At 45.5% G+C, this 17,794-nt stretch overlaps 1 protein-coding gene across 1 annotated transcript in view; it reads right to left on the minus strand.

Moving 5' to 3' along the window:
- The window catches only part of PAK5 (p21 (RAC1) activated kinase 5), a 107,078-nt gene that overhangs the window by 44,158 nt on the left and 45,126 nt on the right, over positions 1–17,794 (minus strand). Inside the window, exon 3 of the mRNA XM_056856119.1 lies at positions 16,931–17,145. Coding sequence (XP_056712097.1) covers positions 16,931–17,145 — 215 coding nt within the window. The remainder of the gene's footprint in view (positions 1–16,930; positions 17,146–17,794) is intronic.

Here is a 17,794-nt window from a genome sequence, read left to right on the forward strand (position 1 = left end):
GGAAAATATTGGAGGGGGGGAGATGTAACACCTCTGCTGGTTGACATGGACAGAGAGGTTGTTGAGAGGCACCTGGCTGCATAGGATGAGTACCAATCTCCCAGGCCAGATGGTGTGCACACGAGAGTGCTCAAAGAACTTTCTAGGGAGCTTGCAGAGCCTTTGACCATCATCTTCCAGACCTTTTGGAGGACGGGAGATGGGCCACAAGACTGGAGGAGGGCGAACATTATCCCAATTTTCAAAAAAGGGAGGAGAGTTGACCCAGGAAACTACAGGCCAGTCAGTTTGACCTTTGTCCCAGGGAAGATACTGGAGCAGATATTAAAGAGATCTGCGAGCATTTGAAGGACAACTTGGTGATCTAGGGAAGCCAGCACGAATTTGTCCTCAACAGGTCCTGCCAGAACAACCTCGTTTCCTTCTTTGATTGAGTGATGAGCTTACTGGATCATGGGAATGCCATAGACTTTGTTTACCTAGATTTCAGTAAAGCCAGCATGGTGTAGTGGTTAAGAGTGGTGGTTTGGAGCAGTGGATTCTGATCTGGAGAACCAGGTTTGATTCCCCACTCCTCCACATGAGCGGCGGAGGCTCATCTGGTGAACTGGATTTGTTTCCCCACTCCTACACACGAAGCCAGCTAGGTGACCTTGGGCTACTCAGACTCTCTCAGCCCCACCTACATCACAGGGTGACTGCTGTGGGGAGGGGAAGGGAATGACTGTAAGCCAGTTAGAGTCTCCCTTAAGTGATAAAGTCAACATATAAAAACCAACTCTTCTTCTTCTTAGAATTCACATTCTAGCTGTATCTGAAGTGAGCTGTGGCTCACGAAAGCTCATACCCTACCAGATAATATTTTTGTTAGTCTTTAAGGTGCTACTGGACTCTTGCCCTTTTCGACTACTGCAAACAGACTAACACGGCTACCCACTGTGAATTTTCTTCTTCTTTTGACAGGGTTCCCCATGATGTTCTGATGGGTAAACTGGAGGACTGTGGTCTGGACTTTAGGATAGTTAGGTTGGAGAGCTGCACCCAAAGAGTAGTTGTCAATGGCATCTACTACTAGGAGCACCCCTGACCACATCTGGGAGGCTGGTCCAGTGGCACGGGGGGGGGGGTGCATGGAAGAGACCGGAGCCAGGCTGGCCGTCAAACATGCTCTGGAAAAGGGGGGTACTGACAGTAGACTTTGATGGGTTTTTTGTTCTATTCAGGATCCTACGACATAATTTTTGTACCGCCCAACGTGTCATGTGCATAAGAACATAAGAAAGGCCATGCTGGATCAGACCAAGGTACATCAAGTCCAGCAGTCTGCTCACAAAGTGGCCAACAGGTGCCTCCAGGAAGCCCACAAGCAAGACGACAGCAGCAGCATTTATCCTGCCTGTGTTCCACGGCACCTAATATAATAGGCATGCTCCTCTGATATTAGAGAGAATAGGTGTGCATCATGACTAAGAACATAACGAGAGCCCTGCTGGATCAGACCCAGGCCCATCAAGTCCAGCAGTCTGTTCACACAGTGGCCAACCAGGTACCTCCAGGAAGCCCACAAGCAAGACAACTGCAGCAGCATTCTCCTGCCCGTGCTCCACAGCACCTCATGTAATAGGCAAGATCCTCTGATCCTGGAGAGAATAGGTGTACATCATAACTAAGAACATAAGAAAAGCCCTGCTGGATCTAACATTATAATGCATTGCTTATTGAACTTGGCTGACTTTACAGACTCACTCTGTGTAATCCAGCTTGAGAAAGGCAGACCATAAATGATGTAAATAAATAAATATATAAAATAAATAATGTAAATATGCCCTCCCCTAGATAGCCCAGGCTAGCCCATTCTTATCAGGTCTCAGAAGCTAAACAAGGTCAGCCCCCGTTAGTATTTGGATGGGAGACCACCAAGGAAATCCAGGGTTGCTCTGCAGAGGCAGACAATGGCAAAACCACCTCTGATCCTCTCTTGCCTTGACGTGGATGGCCCAGGCTAACCCCATCTCATCAGATCTCAGAATCTCAGCAGGATCGGCCCTGGCAAGTATTTGGATGGGCCACCTCCAAAGGATACCAGGGTCGTGATGTAGAGGCAGGCAATGGCAAACCACCTCTGGACGTCTCTTGTCTTGGAAACTCTTTGAAGGGCCGCCGTAAGTCTGTTTCAACTTGACAACAATAATTTTTTTTTTTACTAGTAAGCCACCTTCCTCAGAATTTATAGAGAAACAGCACAGAAACATCTAAATTAATACATAATAATAAAAAGATTTCATGTCCAAGGAGAGTTTGCCATTTAGGTTAGAAACTAGACACTTCTTTATGACTGAACCGCATTCAAGATGTGCTAAGTGACTGTGATGGGGAGGGGGATGTTGCCACGTACATCACCACTGTGACATCATAAAAGCAGCATGTGATGCTAGCAGTGGGGGGAGGTATTTGGCTGGTCCAGTGGGGGCCAGCTGGCAAACTTGGAGAAACGGTTAGCTCCTTCAACGGCTTTTGTGATGGCGACCTTGTGAAACAGATGTTCAGGGTTTAATCTCCATGAGACAAAAGCAGGCAAGCGAAAAGTTAGAGGGGAAAAGTTTTGGTCATTTTCACCGTTTGCTTCTAGCCTGAGGACGGTTTTACAAAGATCATCATTTCAGGCTTCTGTTTTATGCCTTTTTAATGCTATGGCTGGGTTTTTGTTTGTTTTTCAATGGCCTTGTTTGGTAATTCTAAGGATTTTATCCTGTTTTTATGATTTCATGATTTTTTACTGTGTGAGCCTCCTCAAGCTGGTCTTTTTAAACAAATCCATAAATTAGAGAAGGACTGAAAAAGCCCCGGCCTTAGTTGAGGACAGCCAGACATGTCTTGGGCCAAGGATCACCAGCAGGTTGGTTCCAGTTGAGTGCAGCACTCTTTGGGGGATAAAGTGCGAGCGGCGGTCCTGTAGGTATGATGGTCCCGGACCGTTTAGGGCTTTGACAGAAGGAGCTGGCACCAATCAAACCCCATCAAGAGTTGGGAGCTGAGGCCCATACTATGGGCCTCCCCAATCCAGCCACAGAACCTCCATCGTTGTTGGATTCAACTTCAGCCAATTTGGCTTCAACCGATTCACTACAGCTCCCAGGCACACGGCCAACATATCTGGGACGGTGCCCAGCCGGCCGGCCATCAGCATACTGATGACACCCTGGCCTAGCCCGAAAACCTGGAACAACTATTCTAAGAAAATAAATCATGGGGCCTGCCTGAAGCCTTGGGAATATCTAACACAGCTCTTTGGATTCTGGCCATTGTGTCTGCTTATTACAGTAAAGATCTCTGGACAGCCACATCATGGATTCTAGTCCATGGAAATTTATGCAACAGTGAAGTCTGGGAGGTGTTATCAGACTCATCCCTGGTTTTACACATCTTACAGTTACGCCCTTCTAAATCCATTTAAGTCCAGGCCTAGAAAAATGTACTGTACTTTGTATGGCACGGTTAGTTCTTTAGTTAGGGTTGCCAATCAGTTGCTATTACAACTGATCTCTAGCTGATAGAGATCAGTTCCCCTGGAGAAAAATGGCTGCTTTGGCAATGCTTATCTTCAGTAGTATTATTACCATGCTTACGGAGCTACTTGCAGGCCGTTTTTTAAAAAAATCTGTGGGTCAACGCATTTGTATATGTGGTGGGTCAGTAGAAGATCTCCCCCATTATGTTCTGGCCTGTCCTTTATATAAAGAACAGAAACTTGTTCCGGGGCTCAGTATATAAAGTTTCTGGCAAACATTCTCAGCGTCACAATTATCATCTGATGCTGACAGAGTAATCTATTTGTTATCAGATATGGACCCTTATATTTCCCGAAAAATGGCACTTGTATGGGCCTGGCGGCCAAGAAAATCAGGGCGAAGCAAATCACGAAAGGTGATAAAGCCGGACGGAGCTAAATGGGCGTATTTTAATTTCTTAATTTCTGTACTTTTAAAAATGATTTTGGTTTTGTATATTTTAACTTGTTGTTATACTGTTTTAGATTGAAACGGCCTATGGCCTTATACAATAAGCTTGATCTGATCTAGAAGTTTTTAGAAGATGTTGTACAGTAGTATTATCTGTAGCCACTGGGTGGTGCACCAAAACCGTTCTTGTAGGGCTTTGCAAGAGCAAACAGCTGACGCCCCTCCAGCACAGGGAAAAGTTTCTACTAGATCGAAAAGTCACTACTAGTGGAATTTGCACCGAAAACATGATTCTGTCCAGTTGCAGGAAGCCTTACTGAAATCCATAGTGCTTTTGCTGAATATGTTGTGCGTGTTCAGTTAAGAGGCGCTCTACTTGTTTTGATCACCGTAGTACATTCTGTTGTCCTTGTGATTTTTTAATCCCTTAACACCAAACCCATAATCTCATCTATACCCACAATTTTGTTGCCAAGAGGTGACCCATTATACTTCTTTGGTTCTTGTAGGTTATCCGGGCTGTGTAACCGTGGTCTTGGAATTTTCTTTCCTGACGTTTCGCCAGCAACTGTGGCAGGCATCTTCAGAGTAGTAACACTGAAGGACACTATACTTCTGTTTGCTGACAGCAATTTGAAAGGAAGTAGAAAGCATGGTGTAGTGGTTAAGGCATTGGACTAAGACCTGGGAAATCCCCACTCACACCATGGAAGCTTGCCAGGTGACCATGGGCCAGTCACACACTCTCAGCCCTGATACTGGCTACTATGTGGATGGGAGACCTCCAAGGAATTCAGGGCTGTGACACGGAGGCAGGCAATGGCAAATCACATCTGAACGTCTCTTGCCTTGAAAACCCTATGAGGTTGCCATAAATCAGCTGTGACTTGATGGCAAAAAGAAGGAAAGAAAAGTGAAGAGGGACTATGACTCAGTTTGTAGAACATCTGCTTGGCATGCAGAAGGTCCCAGGTTCAATCCCCGGCATCTCTAGTTAAAGGGACTAGGCAGGTAGGTGATGTGAAAGACCCGTGCCTGAGACCCTGGAGAGCCGCTGCCGGTCTGAGTAGACAATACTGACTTGGATGGACTGAGGGTCTGTTTCAGTATAATGCAGCTTCATATGTGGGTTCATGTGAAACAGAATGACCCCCTCCCCTGGACTGAATACCAAAGCTCGGCAAAAAGTTCATGCAGAAAACCTGCTTGGTACATATGGAGTTTCAAGACTGCTGTGCCCATGATGCAGTGTGACACTGACTAGAGAAATCAATTGTGGAGCTTTCCTGTAACACTTTCACAGTCTACTGATTGGCACATTTAGAATGTCATATTTCAATGTAGAGAACACAGTATATACATACTGTAGGTTTTTGTACGCATCTAAGGTTATTCCCACCCCTTTCCCTGTCTTATGGGGAGAATATATACCTATGAGACTCACTTGTGCGGTTTTTATGGGGCTGTTGATTCGGTTTGTCCCGAACCGAAAAACAGCAGAATTTTCCCCGATTCGGCGGTTTCTAGTTCGGATGGAACTAAATTTTAAAAAGGTGGGAAAACGATGAGCCGAATTCGGTGAGTTTGGGCGGACGCCGAATAAATTCGGCGCCCCTGAAGCAGCATTCTCCTGCGGCCAATCAGTGGCCAAGCTAGGTCTTCTTCTGGCTAATAAGTTGCGGTTGAGTGCGTGAGCCCAGCTGCTGCGCAGCCCAGGGAGAGAGAGAATGTCTGTTTGTGTGTGAGAGAGATCCCCGTGGGGGGGTGCGCGTGCACATTTGTGCCTTTCCGTGGCTCTTGGGGGGGGAATGTTTGGAGGCAGAGGTCCCAAACTTTCAATGTAGCTTGAGAGGACCCTTCTTGCAAGATCCCCCAAGTTTTGTGAAGATTGGGTCAGGGGGTCCTGACTTATGGGCCCCGGAAGGGGTCTCCCCCAATCTGCCCATTGGAATAAAACGATTAAGAACACATTCGTGGCTTTCCACGGCTCCAAAGGGGCATTTTTGGAGGTAGAGGTCCCAAAATTTCAGTGTAGCTTGAGGGGACCCTTCTTGCAAGAACCCCCAAGTTTTGTGAAGATTGGGTCAGGGGGTCCTGACTTATGGGGCCCGGAAGGGGTCCCCCCAATTTGCCCATTGGAATAAAGTGATTCCGGGGGGCATTTTTGGAAGTAGGGGGGGAGCTCCATTGGAATAAAGCGATTAAGAACACATTTGCGACTTTCCACGGCTCCGGGGGGCATTTTTGGAAGTAGAGGTCCCAAACTTTCAGTGTAGCTTGAGGGGACCCTTCTTGCAAGAACCCCCAGGTTTAGTGAAGATTGGGTCAGGGGGTCTGAAGTTATGGGGCCCAGTAGGGTTCCCCCCATCCTTAATGTGCATCTTTATTCCATTTACAGCACAGTTGCAGCTTTCTGCAGCTCCGGGCCGGGGGGGGGGCATTTTTGGAGGTAGAGGTCCCAAAATTTCACTGTAGCTTGAAGGGTCCCTTCTCGCAAGAACCCCCATGTTTTGTTAAGCTTGGGTCAGGGGGGCCTGAGTTATGCGGTCCCCCCCATCCACCCACTGGAATGATTGGGAGCAGGCGATCCTGTGCATCTAGAGAGCGGCAAATCCAAGGCAAAGCCTCCCATGCATAAATGGAATCGTATTGGATTACTCCTGAGTCCTGACTCCCAGTCCCTGCTCCTGATGGAAGAGAAGACATCCACAGTAAGACCCATTTTGGGGCTTTTCTCTATATTTTTTTCCTGTGTGTGTGTATGTGGGGGGATTCTGTGTGTGTGTGTGAGGGGGGAAGCCAAAGGGGGGTGGGTTTACCTGTTCTGCTGGGAGGTGGGCTTGATTGCCTCTGTGGAGAGTGATTTGGGGGGGTTACCTGTCCTGGGAGGAGGCTTGAATTCTTTGTGAGTGTGATTGTTGCTGTGGAAGATTTGAATCCAGCAGCATTGAAATCTATCAATACTGAAGTTACGCAACTAGCGCAGGTCGCACTTACGCTAGTAGCCTTATGAGATGCACTTTGGCTGTGTTATAATGAAAAGATACATAACCCATGCTAGTTACGCTGTTTACTTACGCTTTGAGCGTTGTTGGATGCACTTTTGGCGTAGTTACATCGGATGGGGGGGCATAAGTCAGGACCCCCTGACCCAATCTTAACAAAACTTGAGGGTTCTTGCAAGAAGGGTCCCCTAAAGCTACACTGAAATTTTGGGACGTCTACCTCCAAAATTGCCACCCGCCGGAGCCGTGGAAAGGTGCGAATGTGTTCTTAATAGCTTTATTCCAATGGGCAGATTGGGGGGGACCCCTTCCGGGCCCCATACGTCAGGACCTCCTGACCCAATCTTCACAAAACTTGAAGGTTCTTGCAAGAAGGGTCCCCTTAAGCTACACTGAAATTTTAGGACCTCTACCTCCAAAAATGCCCCCCCTCGAGCCGCAGAAAGCCGCAACTGTGCTGTAAATGGAATAAAGATGCACATTCAGGATGGGGGGACCCCTTCCGGGCCCCATAACTTTGGACCCCCAGACCCAATCTTCACAAAACTTGGAGGTTCTTGCAAGAAGGGTCCCCTCAAGCTACACTGAAGGTTTGGGACCTCTACTTCCAAACATGCCCCCCCTGGAGCCACGGAAAGGCGCAAATGTGTTTTTAATGGCTTTTAACGGCCGAATTTTCCCCCGAACTCCGAACTTAGTGCTGAATTTCACAGATCCAAATCAGGGGAGTTCGGCATTTCCTGAATAAAAACGGGTTGAATTTTGTCCAATCCGAATTTTACCGAATTTTTTTTCAACAGCCCTAGCAGACTGCAACATTCACAGTGCTGTAAGGCTACTAATATAGACAAATTCTATGGGTTTAGATGAAACACAACCACTGGGAATATGCTGAATGAAACTGGGATTTAGAACTGCTGACAGAATTTCTTTTGTGATTACAGATGTTTACTTTCTACCCAAGTAGTTAAAAAAAAAATTAAAATTACATGTTGGCAACCCTATTAGTTGTAAATTGGACCTACTCAGTTTATCAACTATTTAGCAGGTTTAATTTTTTTAGGTATTTCTTGAAATCAAGCAATCAAAAATGGATAATACAATTTTACCTTCATTTTTTGAGCCTGGTCTCTCCTCTGGGTATCCTTTAGGCTTTTTGCATCAATTTAAATTAATTAACCTATGGCCATTTCTCCCATGGGAAAGGCAACATTTTATGGAAAAGAACACAGAGAGACTCAGTGACCGAGAGGGGTATTGTTCTTAATGACAAATGTATAGAAAGAATATTGGAGTTTTAAAAAAACCCACACAAAAACCCACACGCAGAAAACCTTCTGCCCTCAGCAATGGTGAGCAAACAGTCCACAGAGGGAAAGAACAGTCTTGACCACTGTGTATTCCAAGCACAGGACACCACAAGATGGCAGCAGAACCTCAAGCATCTCAATTACTCCGGCACCTTTTACTATCTGAGCTGAATTTTACCTGTGTGTTACATTGTACTATATCCCAATATTAATTCTCCACAGCAAAAACCTGGGGCACAGAAGATATGTGATTGAATTGACAGTGCTTTTTGGCCAGGAGGGTGAGTGGGCAACCAGCTCCAGGACACCCCAATTGGGATTAAGATCCTGGTGCAGTTGGAGAGAGTTTAATCCACCCACCCTGTGCCATTATCCTAAACTTAAATAAAAGGTCCTCCAGAACTGCTTTCTGCCCCATTGGGGCATCTACATAGGCTTACAATCTCCTTCCCTTCCTCTCCCCACGACAGACACCTTGTGAGGTAGGTGGGGCTGAGAGAATCATAGAGTTGGAAGGGACCACCAGGGTCATCAAGTCCAACCCCCTGCACAATGCAGGAAATTCACAACTACCTCCCCACCCCCACACACACCTCTAGTGACCAGAAGATGGCCAAGATGCCAAGAGTTCGGAGAGAACTGTGACTGGCCCAAGGTCACCCAGCAGGCTTTGTGTGGAGGAGCGGGGAAACCAACCCAGTTCTCCAGATTAGCTTCCGCCACTTGTGGAGGAGTGGGGAATCAAACCCGGTTCTCCGGATCAGAGACCACCGCTCATGTGGAGAAGTGGGGAAACCAACCCGGTTCTCCAGGTTAGAGTCCACTGCTCTTAACCACTACACCTCGCTGGCTCTTGTTGACTTGAGGAGGGAAAAGTTACATTTGTTTATTGTGCAATTTTAAAAAAATAATGGACTGATTAGTTTATTACTGTAAAGGAACCGGGCAGGTGGATCTTACCACTGTAGTCCTGCTCCACTGAGGAAAGCTTGAAGCCTTCGTCCATCCTAAAGAGCATTCCGTCAACTTAAGTGGCTTTTTCATGGAGGAAGAACCACTTAAGTTGGAGGAAGGTTCCTCAGGCAGGGGAAGGGGTTGCCTTGGTCCCACAGAAGATTCTTCCTACTGGAAGGGAGGGGGATTCCCTGCTACCACTGCAAACCCTCTTGTCCACCACAATCAGCTTTGGAAAGCAGGAAGGGGAGGCAGGAAGTCCTACTTGTCTGATGAATGTCCCTTCCCTCAGTGGTGATCCAGCCGGGGTCCTTCCAGCACAATTCTTGTTCCCAATCCTAAGTGACAAAATTTCTGTCTGGAAATGCAGGCACATTGGTGGTTAGCAGTAACAAAAAATGATAATTTAATTAAGTATGAATTATTTTTGCTCTCTGCATACAAATTACCTACTATGTAAATCTCCTTGACTTTAAAAAACCCAACTGGCTTAGCAAATAGTGCTTATACTTCTTTGCTATTTAATTTTTGACATAGTTTAATAGAAAATGTAGCTCACAGTTTGCCAGTCCTGCACAGAGAAACACGCGAGACTGAATTTCAAAGCAAACAAGCATCAAAAAGCTTAAAAGCATTTTATGAATAATTAGGGTGACGGGGTGAGAATGGAAAATGGCAGGCGTTAATTCCTGCATTAACAGCATTTTATGCAATTAAGCACTTTATGTTCAGATGTATTGGCTGTTTTACAGTGCCATCCTAAACAGAGTCAACCCTTTCTAAGGCCACTGACTTCAACAGAAGCATTAATAGATTAAGGGAACAATCCTGAGCAGGCCTATGCAGAAGTAAGTCTCACGCTATTCAATGGGGCTTTCTCCCAGAACAGTGTCCTTAGGACTGCAGCCTTATAAGACCACTGATTCGAAAGGGTAAGTTGATAAGAGAGGAAAGGGTCTGGAAAAAGGTTGAAGTAAGATAGAGGTTGACAACCTTCAGGTGGGGGTTGGAGATTTCCCAGACTACAGAGATCAGTTCCCCTGAAGAAAATGGCTGCTTTGGAGGGTGGACTCTATGCCATCATACCCTGCTGAGGTCCCTCCCCTCCCCAAACCCTGCCCTCCCCAGGCTCCACCTCCACATCTCCAGGCATTTCCCAACCTGGAGTTGGCAACCCCAGAGGAAGCTGATTCCTTGATGCTTGATAGGAAGGCCGCCAGTGAGGTTGCCTTCCTAACAACCCGCTTTGTTTTATGGCCTTGTTTACATGTCATGTTGGCCTCCGCCTAAGGGGAATTTTACTCTTGTTGTCCCAAGTGGCTGATGGTGCGGAGAAGCAGCCAGCTGCTTCCGATCAGCAGCTCTTGAGGGCTCTTTGCACTCTGAAGAAAGGCTGCTGGTTTAGTCACAGGAAGGCGGTGGTGTGGCTTCGGAACTGAATTCTCAAACCAAAAGATAAGCAGGCGCTTAATGGTTGTTTTGTGAGTCAGGAACAGATGACTCCAGGATGACCCTCCTGCTCATCAGGCAACTTGATGTTCCCCTCACCAAATCAACCAGTTCTTTCTGGCTGTGCTTTGGTCGAAGGTACCTAAACCACTGTCTTAAGCACTGTCTGAGGTTCTGGCGCGGACCTTTTGTCTATTTAGCACACATATAGCAAAGCAAGATCCATTTAGGGCCACAATCCTAAGGGTGCTCAGAAGGAAGTAAATCCTGTTAAATCAGTCTCCACATATAAACTCAGGTCACTAGTTCCATTATGATTCCCTCCCCTACTGTTTGCATTGTGTGTGTGTTTGTTTGTGTGTGTGTGTGTGTTTTAACATCAGTCCTGATGGAGAGTTCTGGAGAACTCAAAAGGCTTGATTCTCCCTTAAGTGGTAGAGAAAGTCGGCATATAAAAACCAACTCTTCTGCTTCTTGTTGTTGTGTGGTCCTTACGTGATTTTATCACCCTCACTGGGCGAGGATCCAGGATACAAGTAGTGGCCAATTTAAAGTATCACAAGATAAAAAAAGAGGAGGGCCAGCTGTACCAAATATTAAATTGCATCATCAAGCTGCAGCACTTGGGGTGTCTTAGGTGTCAGACTGGGTTACTGATCCAAATCCAAGAAATGTAAAAATACATCGCTTTCTATGGATTAAGAAGTCATTAAGAACAATTCAAACTCAAGACGGAGGACATATTTTGAGAGATGGTTTGTAAAGACTACGGTTTCAATGCAGAGGTAGAATAAGTCCGCCAATCTCACCATCGACATCTCCAGTTGACGTTTACTGAGACCAGTTTCTTTTCTTTTTAAATTTTTTAAAGAGTTTTTATAAACATATTCTCGTAGGTTATATAATCAGTTTTCTTCCTTGTACTTTTAAGAAAACTGATTATATAACTTATGAGAATATGTTTATAAAAACTAAAAGAAAAGAAAGAAAAGAAACTGGGTCAAAATGATCCATAAATAGCCCAGGTGGTGTATTAGGCTTTTCTTCTGGCGTACCTATGTTATTACTGATATCCAGATCAGAGCGTCTTCTTATCATAGAATCACAGAGTTGGAAGGGACCACGAGGAATATTTTGCAGGTCCCAGGAAGTGTCCATGAGTGTCAAGGAGCCCATGGGCACTGTACTGGGGACCCCAGTAGAAAGGGAAAGTGCGGTGATAAAATGAAAACACTTACAGCTTTGCAAAGCGTTCACATCATAAGTCTGCAACCAAAATTATCAGGCAGGGTTGATGGCTCATATAGAATCATAGAGTTGGAAGGGACCACCAGGGTCATCTAGGCCAACCTCCTGAACAATGCAGGAAATTCACAACTACCTACCCCCCACACACACACCCAGTGACCCCTACTCCATGCTCAGAAGAGGGCCAAGGTGCCCTCCCTCTCATCATCTGCCTTAAGGTCATAGATTCAGCATTGCTGACAGATGGCCATCTAGCCTCTGCTTAAAAACCTCCAGGGAAGGAGAGCTCACCACCTCCTGAGGAAGCCTGTTCCACTGAGGAACCGTTCTAACTGTTAAAATATCTAACTTGATATTTTATCAGCAAAAAACTTGTCGAAGGTATCACAGCTTACTGTCTCTTCCTGGAACTTTAGAAGCTCAGATTTAGGCAATAGCAGTTGCTGAGCTCCCTTGGACAATCGAGATGAGTGTGAACTAGCCGATGCTATAATAGTAGAGAAGTAACCTTTCTTTGCTGCCGTCACCACCGCTTCATAGGTCTTACAATGACCTCTATAGCAAGATCTGTCAGATTTGGTAAAAGTGCTCTGCCAGCCCCATTCTAGACGTCTCCCAGCCCTTTTTGGATCACCCACCTCCGCAGTCCCACGGGCAGGAGCGGTCTGTGAGGGGCAACATTGGTGATAGCTTCAAGGAGCGTCACGTTCTATGTTCCCACTCCGGCCTCAACACAACACATGTTTGTAATCCTAAAATTCCTCAAAGAGTTCTGGAATCCAGAAGGATTCATGAGCCTCTGTGGGAGGAGCGTTTTAACCGGCCTCCTCTCACGGCGGGTGTCAGGGCCACATTCACCTTGGTTTTAAGCAGGTATAAAAGGTTTTAGGTGGCTTCTGTTTTTAGATTGACTACAATAAGAACCACACACACACACACACACACACACATATATATATATATTTCCCCCCTACGCAATGCTGTTTGATGGACGGTTAACTGATGGTTTAACTGATGTTTTTTCCCCTTTTCCTTTTCTTTTTTCCTGTATCCCTATTTAATACTGAAAACTAATAAAATATTTTTTAAAAAATAGATTGACTACAATAATTTACTCTCATTTCCTATTCTAAGTATCCCAACATAATCATATTAATGGTGTCTGTTTTGAGAAAAAAATCAATTATGCAAACGATTTGTTTCACAGAGAGTGGGGGGGGGGCAAGCGAAGATGCCTCCTCTGCTCCTGTTGATTCAGCAGATGCTAATGTAATAGTCACGACTCAGCATTCCTTGCAGGGTAGCGGCAGTGAAATGAGTTGGAGCATCTGCAAATGAAGAGGTCAGAGTGCATCAGCTCCAGAGGATTCAAATATTGGTTGCTGAGTTTGCATTGATCACATTTTACGTGGGAAGGGTTCTAAACCACTGACGGGTTTTTTGGATGTAAAAGGAGCATTCGACTCCATCTCTAGAGAATTGCTATGGGATAAGCTTTTAAAAATGGGGATAGAAAGAAGACTTTTATTCCTGATAAAAAGGCTTCACACTTCTACAAGCTGCCAAATTAAATATTCTCACTTGGGAGAGCTAACAGAAAAAAATCCAACTAACAAAGGAGTAAAGCAAGGATGCTTATTGGCACCCCATCTTTTCAACCTGTTTATAAACTGGCGTCCTTCTTGAAGGCTTCTGACTGTCATAGCCCCAAACTGGGCCAGATTCATGAGCTGTGACTTTTATATGCAGATGATGTGGTGGTCCTTTCCCTTACAAGGATTGGTCTGAGACAGTTATTAACACAATTCCCAGATTACTGCGATCAGAATAGATTAACAGTGAATTCTGAAAAATCCAAAATTATGGTTTTGGCTAAGTCATGGACCCCCTTTTATTGGAGGATAAGAGGAGTTCAAACCCTTGCCTATCAGATCCTGCTAAATCCATCCGCCAAGCCAGCACTGGAGGCAAGGCAAGCTTTGCATGCAGAAGACCACAGGTTCAAACCCCAGCATCCCCAGTTAAAGGCATCAGGTAATCACTGATGTAAAAGTCCTTTGTCATCATCATCATCATTCCTTTATTGGCATAAAAACATAATACAGAAGGGTACAAAAGGAATGGAGATATGAAAAAGTGCCCTTTACAGAATAGTTAAAAGACAGTTACATCGAGTAGCACTGTTTGTTGACCCTGCCATCTAATTAACTGTTTGGCGGGCTTTTAAAACAAACTTTAAAAACTGGGCCACCGTCCCCAATATTTGGGACGAACAATTGTTCAGTAAACAGGAAATGTGAAAAGAATCTGAGACTTTCTGTCTATTAACGAACAGGGGGGTTAAAAATTTGTTACGAGATTCTGTAGAAACTGCAGTAAAATAAGACATGAGCCACCGTTTCAATACAACTGTCGCTATGAGGGCAGAGCCTGTCAGACAGAGGGATTTTCCGAAATCTGCCTTCGAGTAGCACAGATGGCAAAACATTAAATCTGGCCAGAGAAATGGCTCTACGTTGAGAAGGATCACACAGGTGAGATAAGTATGGGGAGGGCTGATAGAAGTCAAAAGGTACCCCTAAATTTGATGGGGAGCATGTTTTATTAGCAGTGCTATTTAAGTCTTGAAGTCCTATATCCAAGAGTCTGCATTTTATTATTTGAAAAGCTTCTGCCTCAGTAAGCAAAGACCTTTGTTCAGAAAGCTGCTGCCTGCCGGAGCAGCCAATACTGATCTTGAAAAGCCAATGGTCTGGGTCAACGTTGTGTGGCTAGTGGGGATACAGGAACACCTCCCCACATGGTATCTCTGGACTGTATTATTGTAGATTTAATAACCTTGCCTTTCCCAATACAATTAAGACTGGTTCCCACCAGCATATGATAAACTGTTAAGAGGTTACTGATTGGTTCCCGGCTGTCTGCTTCCACACCTTGAAATCACAAATATTCACCAGTTAATACAGTCCTCAGATGTCACACTTAGAGATTGTATAAGTATGAGGTAGTATGTAACTGATTTCCTTTTTTAAATGCTGGTTTGTCACCTTCATAGCACATGAGTTAATGGTTATTACTGCTTACGCCACCTAAATAAGCCTGTCTGAGTATTGGGGTTAAATAATATATTAATATTAATTTCTGCAGAGAGGACAGAAAGTATAGCCTATATACTGCGATTCTTCATCGCTAGAGCTGGGAATTCTGTAGTGGCAGAAAAAAAGACTTCGATGCGCACAGGAAAAAACTGCGATGGAGGCTCATAACCTTGACAGGTGCCAAAGTACGTCTTGTGTAGTGTTGACACTTTTGTGCATGCAAAGATCTATTTTAGGCCGTTCTAATGAAGCATTACAATTTTACAATTGTAATGTTTCTTTCTCTAACAGGGATTCATTTTGTTCCTGGTACTTCCCTATTACTGGCCTATTTGTTGCTGTTGGCTTCAAGATAAAGAGCGGCCTCATATCGCATACTATATATCCTCTGGTTGTGCCTGGGATGAAAGCTGTTGACAGTTTAATGCACATGAAGATCTATTTTAGGCTTTTTTAACAAAGCATTAAAATTATGTGTCGGGAGCGATATAAAAAGTCATAGGCGTAAACAGTCATAGCCCCACTGATCTCCGTGGAGGTAGGAGCGTTTGAAATTGTCACTTTCCCACTTCTTAGTCTCATACATCTACAGAAACACCACGAAATCTCTCTGATATCCTTGCTTTTAGGAACAGCAAGTGGAAATTCAGTGAGCACCAGAATGCACAGGGGTGCTGCCCATTACTTTCAGTGGGATGCACATCTGAATGTGCAACCAAATGCAGATGCTTTCACCAGGATGCACATCTCAATCTCCTTTTGTGTTGGGCAATGAATTTGAATACCCAGCCCCTAAGGATTATTCTCCCTGATACAAAGTCCACTGGACAGAACTGGGAAAAAGGTGGGTTTGGGGTAACCCCCTGAGCTACAGCACTACAATCTGTGTCTTGTATCTGCCAGATTGCTGTGGCACCCTTGCACGGAAGTCTACCCTGCTGCATTGCTTAGGGTCATGTGCAGCTTGTGCTTTGGAGTGGGAATGGGGGGCTGTGCCCTTATTCAAGGCGTATCAGCAGTTGTCGCCTGCAAAACGGTTCCCCGGATTTCAGCAGAGGCAGCAGAAAAGAACTGGCATTATGAGGGGGATCCAACCATCCTTCAAGGAGCCCTTCCTCCCATTCAAGGGGTTCATTCAGCAGAAGAGCCTCTTGAGAAAGGCTCCTTAGGGCTAAAGGCAGGCTTCAAACTTTGCTCAGTGGAGCACCCACCCCCCTCCAATGTCTCCGACAGAAACAAGAGTAGCTCTTGTTGGAAAGACGAATTTTTTTGGGCACGGAAGCATTCACCCTTCTAAGGAACGGCTCCCTCACAGTGGCCATCTTTCCCTGTGCTTTTTTTTTAGAGTTAACTGTAGCGGGACTGGAAATAAGGTTGCCAACTGCCAGGTAGTAGCTGAAGATCTTCCGCTATTACAACTGATCTCCAGATCAGTTCACCTGGAGAAAATGGCCGCTTTGGCAACTGGACTCTATGACATTGAAGTCTCTCCCCTCCCAAACCCCGCCCTCCTCAGGCTCCACCCCAAAAACCTCCCGGTGGTGGTAAAGGGGGACCTAACAGGGATTGAACCTGGGACTTTCTGGATGCAAACAGAGCCTCTTCTACTGAGCCATGGGCCCCTCCCTAGGGCTGCCAACCTCCAGGTACTAGCTGGAGATCTCCTACTATTACAACTGATCTCCAGCCAATAGAGATCAGTTCACTTGGGGAAAATGGTATCTTTGGCCATTGGACTCTATGGCATTGAAGTCCTTCCCCTCTCCAAACCCTGCCCTCCTCAGGCTCCACCCCCCAAAAATCTCCTGCCAGTGGCAAACCCTAACTGGAGATGGGAAATACCCATCCACACAGAAGCAGAGCAGCTGACGAAGGAGGGCAGAGTCATAGAAGCGAGAGGGGGATACCTTCATAGGAGCCAGCTGGATGGGGGTGATGCAGGAAGGGTCCACCATTGGCTTCGGCCGGTTGGCGGTGTCGGCCAGCAAACTGTGCCACTGCTGAGGTAGTCCGGTGAACTTCTGTTCTCGGGGGTCGAATCCGGTGTGCACCCTGTGTTCAAAATTGGAAGGACTGGAGATTTCAAGCTTTTTCTTTTTCTTTCCAAACATGGTGGAAAAACCTAGGGAGGGAAATGAGAACTTTGCGTTAGAATATTTTAAGGTGCACAAAGAACACACAATTTTGCAATACAGATGAAAAGGATCCGGGTTCTGGGCAGTTCCAGAACAATGTATCCTGCTCTAGAATATAAAGGTACCAAGAAGAATATATCAGGAAGGAGAAATTTTGCAATGGAATTTGGGCTTTTGATAGCAGGACAGCAATGAGGAATTAGCCCTACCAGAAGCTAAAAAAATCCACTTCTTCAGATGTATTAGGTATTACCCTCCACTGGCAGCCAAATAGAAACATAGGTGTAAACAGAAGAGAGGCAGAAGGGAGGGGGGAATTGTTAACAAAGGAGGCTGGAAGACACAGCTTTCCAAATCACCAGGGTCTTTCCTTACTAGGCAGATCACGAACCGAAATGATCAGGGGACTGGAGCAACGGCCCTATGAAGAGCAGTTAAAACGCTTAGGGCTGTTTAGCTTGGAAAGAAGGCGGATGAGGGGAGACATGATAGAGGTCTATAAAATTTTGCATGGCCTGGAGAAGCTTTTCTCCCTCTCTCATAATACTAGAACGTGGGGTCATCTGCTGAAGCTGGAGGGTAAGATTCAAAACAGATAAAAGGAAGTATTTCTTCACAGAACACATAGTTAAATTG

The sequence above is a fragment of the Euleptes europaea genome, chromosome 10 (genome assembly GCF_029931775.1).
Source record: "Euleptes europaea isolate rEulEur1 chromosome 10, rEulEur1.hap1, whole genome shotgun sequence".
NCBI lineage: Eukaryota > Metazoa > Chordata > Lepidosauria > Squamata > Sphaerodactylidae > Euleptes > Euleptes europaea.